A 20,835-nucleotide genomic window follows, 5' to 3' on the forward strand; every position below is an offset into this window, starting at 1 on the left:
TGCTCTGTAATAACTGCTTAGTTACTGACATACGGGAAGAGATACAAGGTAACACGCAGCCTCTCCGTCCTCTAATAACTGCTTAGTTACTGACATACGGGAAGAGATACAAGGTAACACGCAGCCCCTCCGTGCTCTGTAATAACTGCTTAGTTACTGACATACGGGAACAGGTACAAGGTGACACGCAGGCCCTCCGTGCTCTGTAATAACTGCTTAGTTACTGACATACGGGAAGAGATACAAGGTGACACGCAGCCCCTCCGTGCTCTGTAATAACTGCTTAGTTACTGACATACGGGAAGAGATACAAGGTGACACGCAGCCCCTCCGTGCCCTGTAATAACTGCTTAGTTACTGACATACGGGAAGAGATACAAGGTGACACGCAGCCCCTCCGTGCTCTGTAATAACTGCTTAGTTACTGACATACGGGAAGAGATACAAGGTAACACGCAGCCCCTCCGTGCTCTGTAATAACTGCTTAGTTACTGACATACGGGAAGAGATACAAGGTAACACGCAGCCCCTCCGTGCTCTGTAATAACTGCTTAGTTACTGACATACGGGAAGAGATACAAGGTGACACGCAGGTCCTCCGTGCTCTGTAATAACTGCTTAGTTACTGACATACGGGAAGAGATACAAGGTAACACGCAGCCCCTCCGTGCTCTGTAATAACTGCTTAGTTACTGACATACGGGAAGAGATACAAGGTAACACGCAGCCCCTCCGTGCTCTGTAATAACTGCTTAGTTACTGACATACGGGAAGAGATACAAGGTAACACGCAGGCCCTCCGTGCTCTGTAATAACTGCTTAGTTACTGACATACGGGAAGAGATACAAGGTAACACGCAGGCCCTCCGTGCCCTGTAATAACTGCTTAGTTACTGACATACGGGAAGAGATACAAGGTAACACGCAGGCCCTCCGTGCTCTGTAATAACTGCTTAGTTACTGACATACGGGAAGAGATACAAGGTAACACGCAGCCCCTCCGTGCTCTGTAATAACTGCTTAGTTACTGACATACGGGAAGAGATACAAGGTAACACGCAGGCCCTCCGTGCCCTGTAATAACTGCTTAGTTACTGACATACGGGAAGAGATACAAGGTAACACGCAGGCCCTCCGTGCTCTGTAATAACTGCTTAGTTACTGACATACGGGAAGAGATACAAGGTAACACGCAGCCCCTCCGTGCTCTGTAATAACTGCTTAGTTACTGACATACGGGAAGAGATACAAGGTAACACGCAGCCCCTCCGTGCTCTGTAATAACTGCTTAGTTACTGACATACGGGAAGAGATACAAGGTGACACGCAGGCCCTCCGTGCTCTGTAATAACTGCTTAGTTACTGACATACGGGAAGAGATACAAGGTAACACGCAGGCCCTCCGTGCTCTGTAATAACTGCTTAGTTACTGACGTACGGGAAGAGATACAAGGTGACACGCAGCCCCTCCGTGCTCTGTAATAACTGCTTAGTTACTGACATACGGGAAGAGATACAAGGTGACACGCAGGCCCTCTGTGCTCTGTAATAACTGCTTAGTTACTGACATACGGGAAGAGATACAAGGTAACACGCAGCCCCTCCGTACTCTGTAATAACTGCTTAGTTACTGACATACGGGAAGAGATACTAGGTGACACGCAGCCCCTCCGTGCTCTGTAATAACTGCTTAGTTACTGACATACGGGAAGAGATACAAGGTAACACGCAGCCCCTCCGTGCTCTGTAATAACTGCTTAGTTACTGACATACGGGAAGAGATACAAGGTGACACGCAGCCCCTCCGTGCTCTGTAATAACTGCTTAGTTACTGACATACGGGAAGAGATACAAGGTAACACGCAGGCCCTCCGTGCCCTGTAATAACTGCTTAGTTACTGACATACGGGAAGAGATACAAGGTAACACGCAGGCCCTCCGTGCCTTGTAATAACTGCTTAGTTACTGACATACGGGAAGAGATACAAGGTAACACGCAGCCCCTCCGTGCTCTGTAATAACTGCTTAGTTACTGACATACGGGAAGAGATACAAGGTAACACGCAGCCCCTCCGTGCTCTGTAATAACTGCTTAGTTACTGACATACGGGAAGAGATACAAGGTAACACGCAGCCCCTCCGTGCTCTGTAATAACTGCTTAGTTACTGACATACGGGAAGAGATACAAGGTGACACGCAGCCCCTCCGTGCTCTGTAATAACTGCTTAGTTACTGACATACGGGAACAGGTACAAGGTGACACGCAGCCCCTCCGTGCTCTGTAATAACTGCTTAGTTACTAACATACGGGAACAGGTACAAGGTGACACGCAGCCCCTCCGTGCTCTGTAATAACTGCTTAGTTACTGACATACGGGAAGAGATACAAGGTAACACGCAGCCCCTCCGTGCCCTGTAATAACTGCTTAGTTACTGACATACGGGAAGAGATACAAGGTAACACGCAGGCCCTCCGTGCCCTGTAATAACTGCTTAGTTACTGACATACGGGAAGAGATACAAGGTAACACGCAGCCCCTCCGTGCTCTGTAATAACTGCTTAGTTACTGACATACGGGAAGAGATACAAGGTAACACGCAGCCCCTCCGTGCTCTGTAATAACTGCTTAGTTACTGACATACGGGAAGAGATACAAGGTAACACGCAGCCCCTCCGTGCCCTGTAATAACTGCTTAGTTACTGACATACGGGAACAGGTACAAGGTAACACGCAGGCCCTCCGTGCTCTGTAATAACTGCTTAGTTACTGACATACGGGAACAGGTACAAGGTGACACGCAGCCCCTCCGTGCTCTGTAATAACTGCTTAGTTACTGACATACGGGAAGAGATACAAGGTAACACGCAGCCCCTCCGTGCTCTGTAATAACTGCTTAGTTACTGACATACGGGAAGAGATACAAGGTAACACGCAGCCCCTCCGTGCTCTGTAATAACTGCTTAGTTACTGACATACGGGAAGAGATACAAGGTAACACGCAGCCCCTCCGTGCTCTGTAATAACTGCTTAGTTACTGACATACGGGAAGAGATACAAGGTAACACGCAGCCCCTCCGTGCTCTGTAATAACTGCTTAGTTACTGACATACGGGAAGAGATACAAGGTAACACGCAGCCCCTCCGTGCTCTGTAATAACTGCTTAGTTACTGACATACGGGAAGAGATACAAGGTAACACGCAGCCCCTCCGTGCTCTGTAATAACTGCTTAGTTACTGACATACGGGAAGAGATACAAGGTAACACGCAGGCCCTCCGTGCCCTGTAATAACTGCTTAGTTACTGACATACGGGAAGAGATACAAGGTAACACGCAGGCCCTCCGTGCTCTGTAATAACTGCTTAGTTACTGACATACGGGAAGAGATACAAGGTAACACGCAGGCCCTCCGTGCTCTGTAATAACTGCTTAGTTACTGACATACGGGAAGAGATACAAGGTAACACGCAGCCCCTCCGTGCTCTGTAATAACTGCTTAGTTACTGACATACGGGAAGAGATACAAGGTAACACGCAGGCCCTCCGTGCTCTGTAATAACTGCTTAGTTACTGACATATGGGAAGAGATACAAGGTAACACGCAGCCCCTCCGTGCTCTGTAATAACTGCTTAGTTACTGACATACGGGAAGAGATACAAGGTGACACGCAGCCCCTCCGTGCTCTGTAATAACTGCTTAGTTACTGACATACGGGAACAGGTACAAGGTGACACGCAGCCCCTCCGTGCTCTGTAATAACTGCTTAGTTATTGACATACGGGAAGAGATACAAGGTAACACGCAGCCCCTCCGTGCTCTGTAATAACTGCTTAGTTACTGACATACGGGAAGAGATACAAGGTGACACGCAGCCCCTCCGTGCTCTGTAATAACTGCTTAGTTACTGACATACGGGAAGAGATACAAGGTAACACGCAGCCCCTCCGTGCTCTGTAATAACTGCTTAGTTACTGACATACGGGAAGAGATACAAGGTAACACGCAGCCCCTCCGTGCTCTGTAATAACTGCTTAGTTACTGACATACGGGAAGAGATACAAGGTAACACGCAGCCCCTCCGTGCTCTGTAATAACTGCTTAGTTACTGACATACGGGAAGAGATACAAGGTGACACGCAGCCCCTCCGTCCTCTGTAATAACTGCTTAGTTACTGACATACGGGAAGAGATACAAGGTAACACGCAGCCCCTCCGTGCCCTGTAATAACTGCTTAGTTACTGACATACGGGAAGAGATACAAGGTAACACGCAGCCCCTCCGTGCCCTGTAATAACTGCTTAGTTACTGACATACGGGAAGAGATACAAGGTAACACGCAGGCCCTCCGTGCTCTGTAATAACTGCTTAGTTACTGACGTACGGGAAGAGATACAAGGTAACACGCAGCCCCTCCGTGCTCTGTAATAACTGCTTAGTTACTGACATACGGGAAGAGATACAAGGTAACACGCAGCCCCTCCGTGCTCTGTAATAACTGCTTAGTTACTGACATACGGGAAGAGATACAAGGTAACACGCAGCCCCTCCGTGCACTGTAATAACTGCTTAGTTACTGACATACGGGAACAGGTACAAGGTAACACGCAGGCCCTCCGTGCTCTGTAATAACTGCTTAGTTACTGACATACGGGAAGAGATACAAGGTAACACGCAGCCCCTCCGTGCTCTGTAATAACTGCTTAGTTACTGACATACGGGAACAGGTACAAGGTAACACGCAGCCCCTCCGTGCTCTGTAATAACTGCTTAGTTACTGACATACGGGAACAGGTACAAGGTAACACGCAGCCCCTCCGTGCTCTGTAATAACTGCTTAGTTACTGACATACGGGAAGAGATACAAGGTAACACGCAGCCCCTCCGTGCCCTGTAATAACTGCTTAGTTACTGACATACGGGAAGAGATACAAGGTGACACGCAGCCCCTCCGTGCTCTGTAATAACTGCTTAGTTACTGACATACGGGAAGAGATACAAGGTAACACGCAGCCCCTCCGTGCTCTGTAATAACTGCTTAGTTACTGACATACGGGAAGAGATACAAGGTAACACGCAGCCCCTCCGTGCTCTGTAATAACTGCTTAGTTACTGACATACGGGAAGAGATACAAGGTGACACGCAGGCCCTCCGTGCCCTGTAATAACTGCTTAGTTACTGACATACGGGAACAGGTACAAGGTAACACGCAGCCCCTCCGTGCTCTGTAATAACTGCTTAGTTACTGACATACGGGAAGAGATACAAGGTGACACGCAGGCCCCTCCGTGCCCTGTAATAACTGCTTAGTTACTGACATACGGGAACAGGTACAAGGTAACACGCAGCCCCTCCGTGCCCTGTAATAACTGCTTAGTTACTGACATACGGGAAGAGATACAAGGTGACACGCAGGCCCCTCCGTGCCCTGTAATAACTGCTTAGTTACTGACGTACGGGAACAGGTACAAGGTAACACGCAGCCCCTCCGTGCCCTGTAATAACTGCTTAGTTACTGACATACGGGAAGAGATACAAGGTAACACGCAGGCCCTCCGTGCTCTGTAATAACTGCTTAGTTACTGACATACGGGAAGAGATACAAGGTGACACGCAGCCCCTCCGTGCCCTGTAATAACTGCTTAGTTACTGACGTACGGGAACAGGTACAAGGTAACACGCAGCCCCTCCGTACTCTGTAATAACTGCTTAGTTACTGACGTACGGGAACAGATACAAGGTGACACGCAGCCCCTCCGTGCTCTGTAATAACTGCTTAGTTACTGACATACGGGAAGAGATACAAGGTGACACGCAGCCCCTCCGTGCTCTGTAATAACTGCTTAGTTACTGACATACGGGAAGAGATACAAGGTAACACGCAGCCCCTCCGTGCCCTGTAATAACTGCTTAGTTACTGACGTACGGGAACAGGTACAAGGTAACACGCAGCCCCTCCGTACTCTGTAATAACTGCTTAGTTACTGACGTACGGGAACAGGTACAAGGTAACACGCAGCCCCTCCGTGCTCTGTAATAACTGCTTAGTTACTGACATACGGGAAGAGATACAAGGTGACACGCAGCCCCTCCGTGCTCTGTAATAACTGCTTAGTTACTGACATACGGGAAGAGATACAAGGTGACACGCAGCCCCTCCGTGCTCTGTAATAACTGCTTAGTTACTGACATACGGGAAGAGATACAAGGTAACACGCAGGCCCTCCGTGCTCTGTAATAACTGCTTAGTTACTGACATACGGGAAGAGATACAAGGTGACACGCAGCCCCTCCGTGCTCTGTAATAACTGCTTAGTTACTGACATACGGGAAGAGATGCAAGGTAACACGCAGCCCCTCCGTGCCCTGTAATAACTGCTTAGTTACTGACATACGGGAAGAGATACAAGGTAACACGCAGCCCCTCCGTGCTCTGTAATAACTGCTTAGTTACTGACATACGGGAAGAGATACAAGGTAACACGCAGGCCCTCCGTGCCCTGTAATAACTGCTTAGTTACTGACATACGGGAACAGGTACAAGGTAACACGCAGCCCCTCCGTACTCTGTAATAACTGCTTAGTTACTGACATACGGGAAGAGATACAAGGTAACACGCAGCCCCTCCGTGCCCTGTAATAACTGCTTAGTTACTGACATACGGGAACAGGTACAAGGTGACAAATACGTTTCCCAGACTTTTCCCCGTTAATGGATGGTGGTTAGAATTAGATCATTAAGATCAGTCATATATAGGTGTTAACCACTAAGCGACATACAGCGATGTCTTTGAAGTGGGCGAGCCTGGTTTGGATGCCGGTGACGGCACTCCTGGTGACTGTGGGCAAATCGGTTTCGGTCCCAGAGTCTCTGACATCCTGATTTAGAAAACGCTTTGCATCACGTCCTTTGGTGTGCCTGAAAACCATGCGTACAGCGCTGCGTACACTGTCCCAATGTGCATGGGAAATGCATGGAGGGCTGACGGAGCGCACTGAGCGCCGGAGTGAATCCTTACATTAACTCCCGCGCTGTCTCCCACAGGATGTAAAGTTACCCGATGCGTACAGCGCTGCGTACACTGTCCCAATGTGCATGGGAAATGCATGGAGGGCTGACGGAGCGCACTGAGCGCCGGAGTGAATCCTTACATTAACTCCCGCGCTGTCTCCCACAGGATGTAAAGTTACCCGATGCGTACAGCGCTGCGTACACTGTCCCAATGTGCATGGGAAATGCATGGAGGGCTGACGGAGCGCACTGAGCGCCGGCGTGAATCCTTACATTAACTCCCGCGCTGTCTCCCACAGGATGTAAAGTTACCCGATGCGTACGAGCGATTGATCCTGGATGTGTTCTGCGGGAGTCAGATGCACTTTGTACGCAGGTGTGTGTGTAATTTGTGTGTGTGTGTATACACTGTGGGCATAGTGTGTGTGTATGCACTGTGTGTGTACATGCATACAGTGCACTGTCTGTGTGTGTTCGTGCACGCATGCAGTGTTTTTGCTGAGTGTGTGCATACTTTATGTGTGTGTGTGTGTCCTGCCTGTAACTGCTGCCCTTGTCTCTGTGTGTGTGTGTGTGTGTGTATGTGTGTGTGTACATTGTGTGTGTGTGTGTCCTGCCTGTAACTGCTGCCCTTGTCTCTGTGTGTGTGTTTGTGTGTACATTGTGTGTGTGTGTGTACACTGTGTGTGTGTGTGTGTACTGCCTGTAACTGCTGCCCTTGTCTCTGTGTGTGTGTACACTGTGTGTGTCCTGCCTGTAACTGATGCCCTTGTCTCTGTGTGTGTGTACACTGTGTGTGTGTGTGTGTCCGGCCTGTAACTGCTGACCGTGTCTCTGTGTGTGTGTGTGTGTGTGTGTCCTGCCTGAAACTGCTGCCCTTGTCTCTGTGTGTGTGTGTGTCCTGCCTGTAACTGCTGCCCTTGTCTCTCTGTGTGTGTGTGTGTGTCCTGCCTGTAACTGCTGCCCTTGTCTCTGTGTGTGTGTGTGTGTGTGTGTGTGTACACTGTGTGTGTGTGTGTACAGTGTGTGTACATTGTGTGTGTGTGTCCTGCCTGTAACTGCTGCCCTTGTCTCTGTGTGACAGCGATGAGCTGAGAGAAGCCTGGAGAATCTTCACTCCCATCCTCCATCAGCTGGAGAAAGAGAAGATTAAACCCCTGCCCTACGTATATGGGAGGTGAGCGTCCGGCACCCACACAGGGCTACAGAAAAGGAAGCACTAACTATTGTACAAAGGGTTAATGTGGCTTAAGGGGTCCGCAATATGGCAGATACAGAGGTCTGACCTTTCCCATATAAATGTATCTAACATGGGGGTCTCTTATTCCAGCCGCGGCCCCCCGCAGGGCGATGAGCTGATGCAGAAAGTCGGCTTCCGATATGAAGGAACCTACAGATGGGTGAACCCCAACAAACTGTGACCCCTCCCCCCCACCCTGAGGACGTGGCCACTTGTTACCCCATAAACCCCGACGCGTACCCTGTCCCTACAAACCTCCGCCTCGGGGAAACGCTGGGGACAGAAACACACAGCTCTCTCCCTCTCACACAGGGAAGGCCTCTGTGTCTCACATATCTCTCTCTCACTCTCACACACAGGGAAGGCCCCTGTGTTCTCTCTCTCCTCTTCCTCTCTCTCTCATCACACACACACACACACACACACACACACACACGGCCTCTGTGTCTCGCATCTCTCTCTCTCTCTCACACACACAGGGAAGGCCTCTGTGTCTCACATCTCTCTCTCATACACACGGCCTCTGTGTCTCACCTCTCTCTCTCCGTGTGTCACCCCTCTCTCTCCCTCTTACATGGGAAAGGCCTCTTTGTGTCACTGTATCACATCTCTCTCTCTTGTTCACCGTCTCCCTCCCCCCTCTCTCTCTCTCGTCTCCCTCACCTTGGCCCATACTCACTTAACAGTGCTATTCCATAAGATGCCTTCCGGCACTAGAATACACCTCCGCCTATACAAGCCAATTGGACAAAAGGTGTCGTATGGGATAGCACCGCTCAGAGACTGTGGCAATGTGTCTCTTCCAAGTTACACTGTCTTTCCTTTTTATCTCTCCAATTTTCTTTCCTCTCGTTCTTCCTCTTCCTCCCCCTCTCTCTTCGCCCCCCCCCTTCTTCCTTTCACCCCTCTCTCTTCCCCCCTCTTTCTTTCTCCCCCCTCTCTCTCCTGTCTCGTCCTCTCCCCCTGTTCTTCACATTCCTCCGCTGAAGATGGTTACGATGCAGCGGGACCGGTATTGAGATGGGTTTCACACACCTCTGTGGGTTCCCAGACACGTCCTGACGGACCGAGCACGGAAGTGTTGATGTTTTTTTGTTCTGTTTTTGCATTATTTTGATATTATTGAGATAGTAAATACTTTCCTGCGCATTACTGCGCGTGTGCGTGTGGTTTTTGTAACGTCGGGTATACTACAGCTCTGTGTATTGTGCAAACTATCAGATAATCCCTCTCCCTTCCCCTGTGTCTGAGTGTGTGGAACTGGTTTATCGGGTTTATATCCAGTACAGATTCACATGAATTAAAATAATGAATGTTCTGCACAAGTCTTAGTAATGCCATTTATGTCTGTGAAATGTATTTTGCCGCCATAATGTAAAGATTAATAGAATTGCTCTGACAAATAGTGGGAACTCTATCTGACCCTTTTACATTGTGCCTGAGTAGGATGGGGCTGGTATCATCAATCTGGTAAACACTGGGAGATAATTATTTAACACCCAATACATGCTGATTAATCTTAGAATTAAATCATTGCTCCCAGATGAAGTGGCATTAGAGCCACGAAACGCGTTGGATATCTTTGGACATTATTTGTTACTATATATCATCCGGTAACATTGCAACGCTACTCTGGGACTCAATATCAAGGACAGGTTCCAGTTTCATGTGCTTCCTGGAGTGTTCGTTCGGCGGTGACGTCATTGGTGTGCGTCCCGGGGCAGAGGCGAATCATCTCTCCGGCTGTTCGAGTGGCGGCTTGCGGTGTTTTCCCCGGTTTGGACTACAAGTGGTTTCCTGAGTAAGATAGTTCTCCAGCACTGCCGCCGGGATCGCGGTTTTAGCCATTTTTACATCTGCCTGCCATTGTGGTCCTGCCGGGGTTGCCGGCGTGAGGGTCTGTGCAAGGGAGCACCGGCGCGAGGGTCTGCCCAGGGGGGGCGTCGGCGTGTGGGTCTGCCCGGGGGGGCGTCGGCGTGTGGGTCTGCCCGGGGGGCGTCGGCGTGTGGGTCTGATGGTGGCGTCGGTGTGAGGGTCTGACCGGGGGGCGTCGGTGTGAGGGTCTGACGGGGGGGCGTCGGTGTGAGGGTCTGACCGGGGGGGGCGTCGGTGTGAGGGTCTGATGGTGGCGTCGGCGTGTGGGCCTGCCCGGGGGGGGCGTCGGCGTGTGGGTCTGATGGTGGCGTCGGTGTGAGGGTCTGACAGGGGGGGCGTCGGTGTGAGGGTCTGACCGGGGGGGGCGTCGGTGTGAGGGTCTGACGGGGGGGCGTCGGTGTGAGGGTCTGACCGGGGGGGGCGTCGGTGTGAGGGTCTGATGGTGGCGTCGGCGTGTGGGCCTGCCCGGGGGGGGCGTCGGCGTGTGGGTCTGATGGTGGCGTCGGTGTGAGGGTCTGACAGGGGGGGCGTCGGTGTGAGGGTCTGACCGGGGGGGGCATCGGTGTGAGGGTCTGACAGGGGGGGGCGTCGGTGTGAGGGTCTGACCGGGGGGGGCGTCGGTGTGAGGGTCTGACGGGGGGGCGTCGGTGTGAGGGTCTGACCGGGGGGGGCGTCGGTGTGAGGGTCTGACAGGGGGGGGCGTCGGTGTGAGGGTCTGACCGGGGGGGGCGTCGGCGTGTGGGTCTGATGGTGGCGTCGGTGTGAGGGTCTGACCGGGGGGGGCGTCGGTGTGAGGGTCTGACGGGGGGGCGTCGGTGTGAGGGTCTGACCGGGGGGGGCGTCGGCGTGTGGGTCTGATGGTGGCGTCGGTGTGAGGGTCTGACCGGGGGGGGCGTCGGTGTGAGGGTCTGACAGGGGGGGGCGTCGGTGTGAGGGTCTTACCGGGGGGGCGTCGGTGTGAGGGTCTGATGGTGGCGTCGGCGTGTGGGCCTGCCCGGGGGGGGCGTCGGCGTGTGGGTCTGATGGTGGCGTCGGTGTTAGGGTCTGACCGGGGGGCGTCGGTGTGAGGGTCTGATGGTGGCGTCGGTGTGAGGGTCTGACCGGGGGGCGTCGGCGTGTGGGTCTGACCGGGGGGCGTCGGTGTGAGGGTCTGACCGGGGGGCGTCGGTGTGAGGGTCTGATGGTGGTGTCGGTGTGAGGGTCTGACCGGGGGGCGTCGGTGTGAGGGTCTGATGGTGGCGTCGGTGTGAGGGTCTGACCGGGGGGCGTCGGTGTGATGGTCTGATGGTGGCGTCGGTGTGAGGGTCTGACCGGGGGGCGTCGGTGTGAGGGTCTGATGGTGGCGTCGGTGTGAGGGTCTGACCGGGGGGCGTCGGTGTGAGGGTCTGACCGGGGGGCGTCGGTGTGATGGTCTGATGGTGGCGTCGGTGTGAGGGTCTGATGGTGGCGTCGGTGTGAGGGTCTGCCCGGGGGGCGTCGGTGTGAGGGTCTGATGGTGGCGTCGGTGTGAGGGTCTGACCGGGGGGCGTCGGTGTGAGGGTCTGATGGTGGCGTCGGTGTGAGGGTCTGATGGTGGCGTCGGTGTGAGGGTCTGATGGTGGCGTCGGCGTGCGGGTCTGATGGTGGCGTCGGCGTGCGGGTCTGCCCGGTTCTGGAAAACTAACAGTTTTTATATCGAAATGCTTGTTGTAACTAATCGTGCCGCACGTGCATATCTTTTACCAACATTATATTCTTTAGTATTACACCCTGCGAGGTTTTACGTGTGTGACGCTGCGCCGGCGGTTACTGACCCGCAGCCGTCTCGCGCTTTCCCAAAGTATAATCACTGCGTGAGGTAACTCCTTCTATTTCTTTGCACTTTTACACTATTTTGTGCATCACTGCTGAGTGTAATTTGCACGTCACTTGCACGTTGTGTATTCAGTGGGGTGTTGGGGATGTCAGTGCACATGTGTTATTGCCCTGCGGGCAGGTGAGTAACACACCTGGGCAGCCAGCTGACACTGCACGTGACAAAGGGATTTTATTGGAGCACATGCTGTTGACCGTGGCTAAGGGCGAAGGCATATGGAACATGTCCACGGCTCACAGAATTGTTTCCTGCCACGCAGGGCACAACGATCCGCGTTGGGTCAGGAGGAAACTGTTCTTTTCGCAGGCGCCGTTCCCTTCAATGGGCCAAATCCAGGGTCCAGATGTTCGCCCATCTGTAACACGAGCTTGCAGCGGTCAACTGTCTAACTGTAGGTCCCTGCGGCCGCGTTTCTAGTGGGTGCGAGCCAGTCGCTCGAGCGATTTTGTGCTCATAGGGTTTGCACAATGGAGAGGCATGGCCGTGACATCACCAGGCTGGTTCGCCGTGATTGGCTGAACCACTCATGTGACGCGGCTGTCGCGCGCAAAGACAAAATTATATGTTTTTTCAAAAATCTGCCACGTGGTCGCTCTTAGGCGTCGTCCAGGCTGAGGAAGACCGCGCGGAGGCGTCTGCGCGTGGCGCAATCCCATTGCCTTAAGGCATTGATCGCGCCCATAGACCGCGCGCGCCACAGCAGGAAGGGGCGCGAAATGCACGAGGAATCGGTTGAAACTGATTTCTTGGCGTGACGGGAAGGTCACGTGAGCGGTTTGCCCAATAAAACGCACCCTGTTCACTCAGGTGACGTCACTGACGCGCACGCCTCAGCACAGGCGAAGGCTGTATGGACACAACCTTAATCGCTCGCGCAGACTATGGCCGGCCTCGTAGAGAAGAGGTCTGTTCGCCGTCGCGCCCACCTATAAACGTGGGCTGAGGGATCAACCAACGTGCTCGTGCACCTGGACATGGTGAGGCCGACGTGTCGGAGTCTCCCGGCTACAGACGGTTACTTCAGACAAAGACCGTTTGCCCCGTGTCTCCTACGCCCCGTGTCTCCTACGCCCCGTGTCTCCTACGCCCCGTGTCTCCCACGCCCCGTGTCTCCTACGCCCCGTATCTCCTACGCCCCGTGTTGGCTGCACTTTAGTGGCTGGGTCTTGTGTGCCGTATGTATAATCTTTATTTACATAGCGCCGCCCATGCGCACCGCGCGTCACCGCAGCGATACACGGGACGTAATAATATAACACGGAATGGGAATAAGCGCGTCGGACATAAACGTAACATTGGGTACGGGAGTCCCTGCCCTGCAGGGCTTGTGAACGTCCATTGACCCCGCTGGGGTTATGGACCCCGCTCCCTCCACCCTAGGAGCCCCATTATGGGGTAAAATGGCAGTGTCTTGGTAATAATAGAATAAGCTTTTTACATAACCTGCTTTTGTGGCTGTAGGGTTAAAGTGCTTAATCCCAGGAGGCGGTCAGTGAATTTACTGCTGGCCGGGTCTGGCAAGGCTCCCGACCTCTCTGTCTCTGCCTGTCCAGCAGAGGGACGGTGCATCTGTCTCCTCGGGGTAACATGGTAACAAGAGGAGCACAGCCCCATGTGTCTGTGGCATCGATTACATCCCCAGTGCTGTGGAGGGGTCAGAGGGTATCACTGACCCGTCCTCGGCTGGACGAGGTGTCTTCAATCCCCCGTGCGAAGAGCTGAATGAGCTGGTGATGTACCCTGCGAGGATAAAGTCAGAGGGTGACCTGCCTGTCCTGCCCCCACATCCTGCTGCTGCCCCCACCTCGGCTCTGCTCGCTGCCCCCACATCCTGCGGCCGCCCCCACCTCGGCTCTGCTCTCTGCCCACATCCCGCTCCTGCCCTCACCTCTGCTCTCTGCCCCACCTATGCTCTGCTCCCTGCCGCCCCCACCTCCCGCTCTGCTCTCTGCCACCTCCGCTCTGCTCTCTGCCGCCCCCACCTCCCGCTCTGCTCTCTGCCGCCCCCACCTCCGCTCTCTGCCGCCCCCACCTCCCGCTCTGCTCTCTGCCGCCCCCACCTCTCGCTCTGCTCTCTGCCGCCCCCACCTCCGCTCTGCTCTCTGCCGCCCCCACCTCCCGCTCTGCTCTCTGCCGCCCCCACCTCCTGCTCTGCTCTCTGCCGCCCCCACCTCCCGCTCTGCTCTCTGCCACCCCCACCTCCACTCTGCTCTCTGCCACCTCCGCTCTGCTCTCTGCCGCCCCCACCTCCGCTCTGCTCTCTGCCGCCCCCACCTCCCGCTCTGCTCTCTGACGCCCCCACCTCCGCTCTGCTCTCTGCCGCCCCCACCTCCCGCTCTGCTCTCTGCCGCCTCCCGCTCTGCTCTCTGCCGCCCCCCACCTGCGCTCTGCTTTCTGCTCCCACCACCACTATCTGCCCCCACCTCCGCTCTTCACTTTCCCCTGCCCCCCCCATCTTTGCTTTCCCCTGCCCCTCACCCTCTTCTCTTCCTCTCTTACTTCTCCCCTCTCACCTGACACTGATGTCCGGGCTCTTCAGGATCTCCCCGTCACAGTTCCAGGTGCTGGTGTCCGGGGGTCCCCCGCAGAGCGATGAGAAGAAGCCCTTCCGCTGGCAGGCAGCCTCTTCCTCTTCCTCTTCCATCTGACCGGGGGTGAAGCGCATGGCTCGAATCCGGTAAACGTCCACATAGGGCAGGGCAAACTGTGAGGGCGGAGAGTCACCGAATCTCACCCGGAGTCACGGAACCCCTCTCACTGAGTCACGGAACCCCTCTCACTGAGTCACGGAACCCTCTCACTGAGTCACGGAACCCCTCTCACTGAGTCACGGAACCCCTCTCACTGAGTCACGGAACCCCTCTCACTGAGTCCCGGAACCCCTCTCACTGAGTCACGGAACCCTTCTTACTGAGTCACGGAACCCCTCTCACCGAGTCACGGAACCCCTCTCACCGAGTCACGGAACCCCTCTCACCGAGTCACGGAACCCCTCTCACCGAGTCACGGAACCTCTCTCACCGAGTCACGGAACCCCTCTCACTGAGTCACGGAACCCCTCTCACTGAGTCACGGAACCCTTCTTACTGAGTCACGGAACCCCTCTCACCGAGTCACGGAACCCCTCTCACCGAGTCACGGAACCCCTCTCACCGAGTCACGGAACCCCTCTCACCGAGTCACGGAACCTCTCTCACCGAGTCACGGAACCCCTCTCACCGAGTCACGGAACCTCTCTCACTGAGTCACGGAACCTCTCTCACTGAGTCACGGAACCTCTCTCACCGAGTCACGGAACCTCGCACTGAGTCACGGAACCTCTCGCACTGAGTCACGGAACCTCTCTCAGCCATTGAACCTCTCAATGAGCCTGTATTGTACGGTCTGGGACCTTTTGACGCCGCCGTTCAGGTGCTGGGACATGTTGCCGCCGGGACATTTGGTCGCCGCAGATAACGTGGCACCCCAACCCTAATAACCTTAACCCCTTACCCTAAAGATCCCTTAACCCCTATGCTAATCATCTACCTCGGGGCCGAAACAGCCGCGGCTAATCGTCCCATCCCGCTATTCTATACATATTCATACCGAACAAAGCAAACAACTGGGGCAGAAACCTCTCTCAGGGCTGCTGTGTTTCTGCACCTTGCTGTCTCCCTCTCTCTCTCTGGCTGTCTCGCTCTGTTTTTCAGACTGTCTCCTTTTCTCTCTGGCTGTCTCGCTCTGTTTCTAAGACTGTCTCCTTTTCTCTCTGGCTGTCTAGTTGTGTTTTTCAGACTCTCTCTCTGGCTGTCTCGCTCTGTTTTTCAGACTGTCTCTCTGGTGGTCTCGCTCTGTTTCTCAGACTGTCTCTCTCTCTGGCTGTCTGGCTCTGTGTCTCAGACTCTCTCTCTGGCTGTCTCACTCTGTTTCTCAGACTGTCTCTCTCTCTGGCTGTCTCACTCTGTGTCTCAGACTGTCTCTCTCTGGCTGTCTCGCTCTGTGTCTCAGACTGTCTCTGGCTGTCTCGCTCGGTGTCTCAGACTGTCTTTCTCTCTCTGGCTGTCACGCTCTGTGTCTCAGCCTGTCTCTCTCTCTGGCTGTCTCGCTCTGTGTCTCAGCCTCTCTCTGGCTGTCTCGCTCTGTGTCTCAGACTGTCTCTCTCTCTGGCTGTCTCGCTCTGTGTCTCAGCCTCTCTCTGGCTGTCTCGCTCTGTGTCTCAGACTGTCTCTCTCTCTGGCTGTCTCGCTCTGTGTCTCAGCCTCTCTCTGGCTGTCTCGCTCTGTGTCTCAGCCTCTCTCTGGCTGTCTCGCTCTGTGTCTCAGCCTCTCTCTGGCTGTCTCGCTCTGTGTCTCAGCCTCTCTCTGGCTGTCTCGCTCTGTGTCTCAGCCTCTCTCTGGCTGTCTCGCTCTGTGTCTCAGCCTCTATCTGGCTGTCTCGCTCTGTGTCTCAGCCTCTCCCTGGCTGTCTCGCTCTGTGTCTCAGCCTCTCCCTGGCTGTCTCGCTCTGTGTCTCAGCCTCTCTCTGGCTGTCTCGCTCTGTGTCTCAGCCTCTCTCTGGCTGTCTCACTCTGTGTCTCAGCCTCTCACCTGATCCTTGCTGTTAGTGTGCCTGGTGATATGTCTCAGGAGCTGGAACGCGCTGCACTCTCGCACCAGGATGAGGTCGGCCGTGCCGTCTGCCAGGTGAGCGCACGGGGACAGTCCGTCCCGACTCTTCGGACACGCGCTGGACATCCCGGTAACATTGACAGCCATGAAGGACCCTGACACTCTCTGCCAGGACTCTGAGGGAGAGGAGAGCTTGAGAGAGAGGGCAGCCGGCGAGAGAGAGAGCTTGAGAGAGAGGCAGCCGGCGAGAGAGAGCTTGAGAGAGAGGCAGCCGGCGAGAGAGAGAGAGCTTGAGAGAGAGGCAGCCGGCGAGAGAGAGAGAGGCAGCCGGCGAGAGAGAGAGCTTGAGAGAGAGGCAGCCGGCGAGAGAGAGAGCTTGAGAGAGAGGCAGCCGGCGAGAGAGAGAGCTTGAGAGAGAGGCAGCCGGCGAGAGAGAGAGCTTGAGAGAGAGGCAGCCGGCGAGAGAGAGAGCTTGAGAGAGAGGCAGCCGGCGAGAGAGAGCTTGAGAGAGAGGCAGCCGGCGAGAGAGAGCTTGAGAGAGAGGCAGCCGGCGAGAGAGAGAGAGAGCTTGAGAGAGAGGCAGCCGGCGAGAGAGAGAGCTTGAGAGAGAGGCAGCCGGCGAGAGAGAGAGCTTGAGAGAGAGGCAGCCGGCGAGAGAGAGAGCTTGAGAGAGAGGCAGCCGGCGAGAGAGAGAGCTTGAGAGAGAGGCAGCCGGTGAGAGAGCTTGAGAGAGAGGCAGCCGGCGAGAGAGAGAGAGCTTGAGAGAGAGGCAGCCGGCGAGAGAGAGAGAGAGAGCTTGAGAGAGAGGCAGCCAGCGAGAGAGAGCTTGAGAGAGAGGCAGCCGGCGAGAGAGAGAGCTTGAGAGAGAAGCAGCCGGCGAGGGAGACAGAGCTTGAGAGAGAGGCAGCCGGCGAGGGAGACAGAGCTTGAGAGAGAGGCAGCCGGCGAGAGAGAGAGCTTGAGAGAGAGGCAGCCGGCGAGAGAGAGAGCTTGAGAGAGAGGCAGCCGGAGAGAGAGAGAGAGCTTGAGAGAGAGGCAGCCGGCGAGAGAGAGAGAGCTTGAGAAAGAGGCAGCCGGCGAGAGAGAGAGCTTGAGAGAGAGGCAGCCGGCGAGAGAGAAAGAGCTTGAGAGAGAGGCAGCCGGCGAGAGAGAGAGCTTGAGAGAGAGGCAGCCGGCGAGAGAGAGAGAGCTTGAGAGAGAGGCAGCCGGCGAGAGAGAGAGAGCTTGAGAGAGAGGCAGCCAGCGAGAGAGAGAGAGCTTGAGAGAGAGGCAGCCGGCGAGAGAGAGAGAGCTTGAGAGAGAGGCAGCCGGCGAGAGAGAGAGAGCTTGAGAGAGAGGCAGCCGGCGAGGGAGACATAGCTTGAGAGAGAGGCAGCCGGCGAGGGAGACAGAGCTTGAACATGAGAGACAGCCTGAAAGAGGGAGAGCTTGAGGAGTGAGCGAGAGACCTAGAGCTTGAGACAGAGAGACAGCGGGAACAGAGAGGGGATAGGGAGACGGAAGAGAAGTAGGGAGAGAAATAGCCTTACAAGAGTGAGAACCTAAAGAGAGGGGATGACAATGACAGCCTGAAGAGAGAGAATGGAGGTGGATGTCGGAGGAGGAAAGAGACCGTCGGGAGGACGGGGTGAGCACTCACTCTGAGATTCTGACTCTTTCTCCCTCCTCAGTCTTTCTGACGACTTGGAGCAGACGAGACACCTGCGGAGAAAGAGATGGAGACACTTTAAGAGACATTCTGCTGGGGGAGAGAGAGGGAGGAGGAGAGAGACTGGTAGAGAGGGAGAAGGACAGCGAGACAGTCTGCTGGGAGAGAAGGAGAGTGAGTGGAAGGTGTGGGGGGAGAGAGAGAGGGGGGTAGAGAGAGAGGAGAGAGAGAGATGGGGGGGGTAGAGAGAGAGAGATGGGGGTGTAGAGAGAGAGAGAGATGGGGGTAGAGAGAGAGAGAGAGAGATGGGGGGGAGAGATGGAGAGAGAGATGGAGAGAGAGAGAGATGGAGAGATGGAGAGAGAGAGATGGAGAGAGAGAGATGGAGAGAGAGAGATGGAGAGAGAGATGGAGAGAGAGAGATGGAGAGAGAGAGATGGACAGAGAGAGAGATGGACAGAGAGAGAGATGGGGGTAGATAGAGAGAGAGATGGGGGTAGAGAGAGAGAGAGAGAGATGGGGGTAGAGAGAGAGAGAGATGGGGATAGAGAGAGAGAGATGGGGTTAGAGAGAGATAGAGATGGGGGTAGAGAGAGAGAGAGAGATGGGGGTAGAGAGAGAGAGATGGGGAAAGAGAGAGAGAGAAAGATGGGGGTAGAGAGAGAGAGAGAGAGATGGGGGTAGAGAGAGAGAGAGAGAGAGATGGGGGTAGAGAGAGAGAGAGAGAGATGGGGGTAGAGAGAGAGAGAGAGAGAGACGGGGAAAGAGAGAGAGAGAGATGGGGGTAGAGAGAGAGATGGGGGTAGAGAGAGAGAGAGAGAGATGGGGAGAGAGAGATGGGGGTAGAGAGAGAGAGAGAGATGGGGGTAGAGAGAGAGAGAGCGATGGGGGTAGAGAGAGAGAGAGCGATGGGGGTAGAGAGAGAGCGAGAGATGGGGGTAGAGAGAGAGAGAGCGATGGGGGTAGAGAGAGAGAGAGCGATGGGGGTAGAGAGAGAGCGAGAGATGGGGGTAGAGAGAGAGAGAGAGAGATGGGGGTAGAGAGAGAGAGAGAGATGGGGGTAGAGAGAGAGAGAGAAAGATGGGGGTAGAGAGAGAGAGAGATGGGGGTAGAGAGAGAGAGAGAGAGATGGGGGTAGAGAGAGAGAGAGAGAGATGGGGGTAGAGAGAGAGAGAGAGAGATGGGGTAGAGAGAGAGAGAGAGATGGGGTAGAGAGAGAGAGAGATGGGGGTAGAGAGAGAGATGGGGTAGAGAGAGAGAGGTGTGAGAGAGAGAGATGGGGGAGAGAGAGATGGGGGGAGAGAGAGAGATGGGGGGAGAGAGAGGAATAGAGAGAGAGATGGGGGGAGAGCGAGAGATGGGGGAGAGAGAGAGAGAGAGAGATGGGGGGAGAGAGAGAAAGATGGGGGAGAGAGAGGAATAGAGAGAGAGATGGGGGAGAGAGAGGAATAGAGAGAGAGATGGGGGAGAGAGAGGAATAGAGAGAGAGGTGGGGGAGAGAGAGAGATGGGGGGAGAGAGAGAAAGATGGGGGAGAGAGAGGAATAGAGAGAGATGGGGGAGAGAGAGGAATAGAGAGAGAGATGGGGGAGAGAGAGGAATAGAGAGAGAGATGGGGGAGAGAGAGGAATAGAGAGAGAGGTGGGGAGAGAGAGGAATAGAGAGAGAGATGGGGGGAGAGAGAGGAATAGAGAGAGAGATGGGGGGAGAGAGAGGAATAGAGAGAGAGATGGGGGAGAAGAGGAATAGAGAGAGAGATGGGGGGAGAGAGAGGATAGAGAGAGAGGTGGGGGTGAGAGGAATAGAGAGAGAGGTGGGGGAGAGAGAGGAATAGAGAGAGTGGGGGTGAAGAGGATAGAGAGAGAGGTGGGGGAGAGAGAGGAATAGAGAGAGAGAGAGGTGGGGGAGAGAGAGGAATAGAGAGAGAGAGGTGGGCGAGAGAGGAATAGAGAGAGAGAGGTGGGGGAGAGACAGGAATAGAGAGAGAGAGGTGGGGGAGAGAGAGGAATAGAGAGAGAGAGGTGGGGGAGAGAGAGGAATAGAGAGAGAGGTGGGGGAGAGAGAGGATTAGAGAGAGAGAGGTGGGGGTGAGGAGGAATAGAGAGAGGTGGGCTGGGAGGTGTCACCCTGTCCTGCAGCGGGTGTTGTCTCTTGGGTTGGAATGATTGTCATCAGCCAACTGGAATTCCACTGTCCCTCTGTATGATCTGTTACTGAGCAGCATCTTCAGGCCTGGGAACATGGGATATAGGGAACATGGGATATAGGGAACATGGGATATAGCGAACATGGATATAGGGAACATGGGATATAGGGAACATGGGATATAGGGAACATGGGATATAGGGAACATGGGATATAGGGAACATGGGATATAGGGAACATGGGATATAGGGAACATGGGATATAGGGGAACATGGGATATAGGGAGATGTGTATGGGATATAGGGAGATGTGTATGGGATATAGGGAGATGTGTATGGGATATAGGGAGATGTGTATGGGAGGGAACATGGGATATAGGGAGATGTGTATGGGATATAGGGAGATGTGTATGGGATATAGGGAGATGTGTATGGGATATAGGGACATGTGTATGGGATATAGGGAGATG

At 54.5% G+C, this 20,835-nt stretch overlaps 2 protein-coding genes across 5 annotated transcripts in view; one reads left to right on the forward strand and one right to left on the reverse strand.

Annotated features, from left to right (window-relative positions):
- The window catches only part of G6PD (glucose-6-phosphate dehydrogenase), a 35,343-nt gene extending 25,936 nt beyond the window's left edge, over positions 1 to 9,407 (forward strand). For 3 of the 4 annotated variants that reach the window (XM_075584713.1, XM_075584715.1, XM_075584716.1), the window contains exons 11-13: positions 7,315 to 7,391; positions 8,100 to 8,192; positions 8,346 to 9,407. In XM_075584713.1, coding sequence (XP_075440828.1) covers positions 7,315 to 7,391; positions 8,100 to 8,192; positions 8,346 to 8,436 — 261 coding nt within the window. In that variant the 3' untranslated portion in view covers positions 8,437 to 9,407. Of the gene's footprint in view, positions 1 to 7,048; positions 7,201 to 7,314; positions 7,392 to 8,099; positions 8,193 to 8,345 lie in introns of those variants that run through there. The other variant, XM_075584717.1, reaches the window with a different exon arrangement.
- Positions 9,408 to 13,428: 4,021 nt separating this feature from the next.
- Positions 13,429 to 20,463, reverse strand: LOC142486052 (ceramide kinase-like). The gene is made up of 5 exons (XM_075584720.1): positions 20,348 to 20,463; positions 18,214 to 18,275; positions 16,554 to 16,750; positions 14,499 to 14,689; positions 13,429 to 13,725 (listed from the first exon to the last, which is right to left on the reverse strand). The coding sequence occupies exons 1-5, from the start codon at positions 20,461 to 20,463 to the stop codon at positions 13,641 to 13,643; spliced, it is 651 nt and encodes a 216-aa protein (XP_075440835.1). The 3' UTR covers positions 13,429 to 13,640.
- Between the last annotated feature and the right edge of the window lie 372 nt (positions 20,464 to 20,835).

The sequence above is a fragment of the Ascaphus truei genome, unplaced genomic scaffold (genome assembly GCF_040206685.1).
Source record: "Ascaphus truei isolate aAscTru1 unplaced genomic scaffold, aAscTru1.hap1 HAP1_SCAFFOLD_718, whole genome shotgun sequence".
NCBI classification, from domain to species: Eukaryota; Metazoa; Chordata; class Amphibia; order Anura; family Ascaphidae; genus Ascaphus; species Ascaphus truei.

Coding starts and splice junctions, on each gene's coding strand:
- LOC142486052 (XM_075584720.1), bottom strand. CDS start 20,463: ATGTTCCCAGGCCTGAAGATGCTGCTCAGTAACAGATCATACAGAGGG. Junction 18,276..20,347: donor AACACCCGCTGCAGGACAGG/GTGACACCTCCC, acceptor CTTTCTCCGCAG/GTGTCTCGTCTGCTCCAAGT. Junction 13,726..14,498: donor AGCCCGGACATCAGTGTCAG/GTGAGAGGGGAG, acceptor TTATCCTCGCAG/GGTACATCACCAGCTCATTC.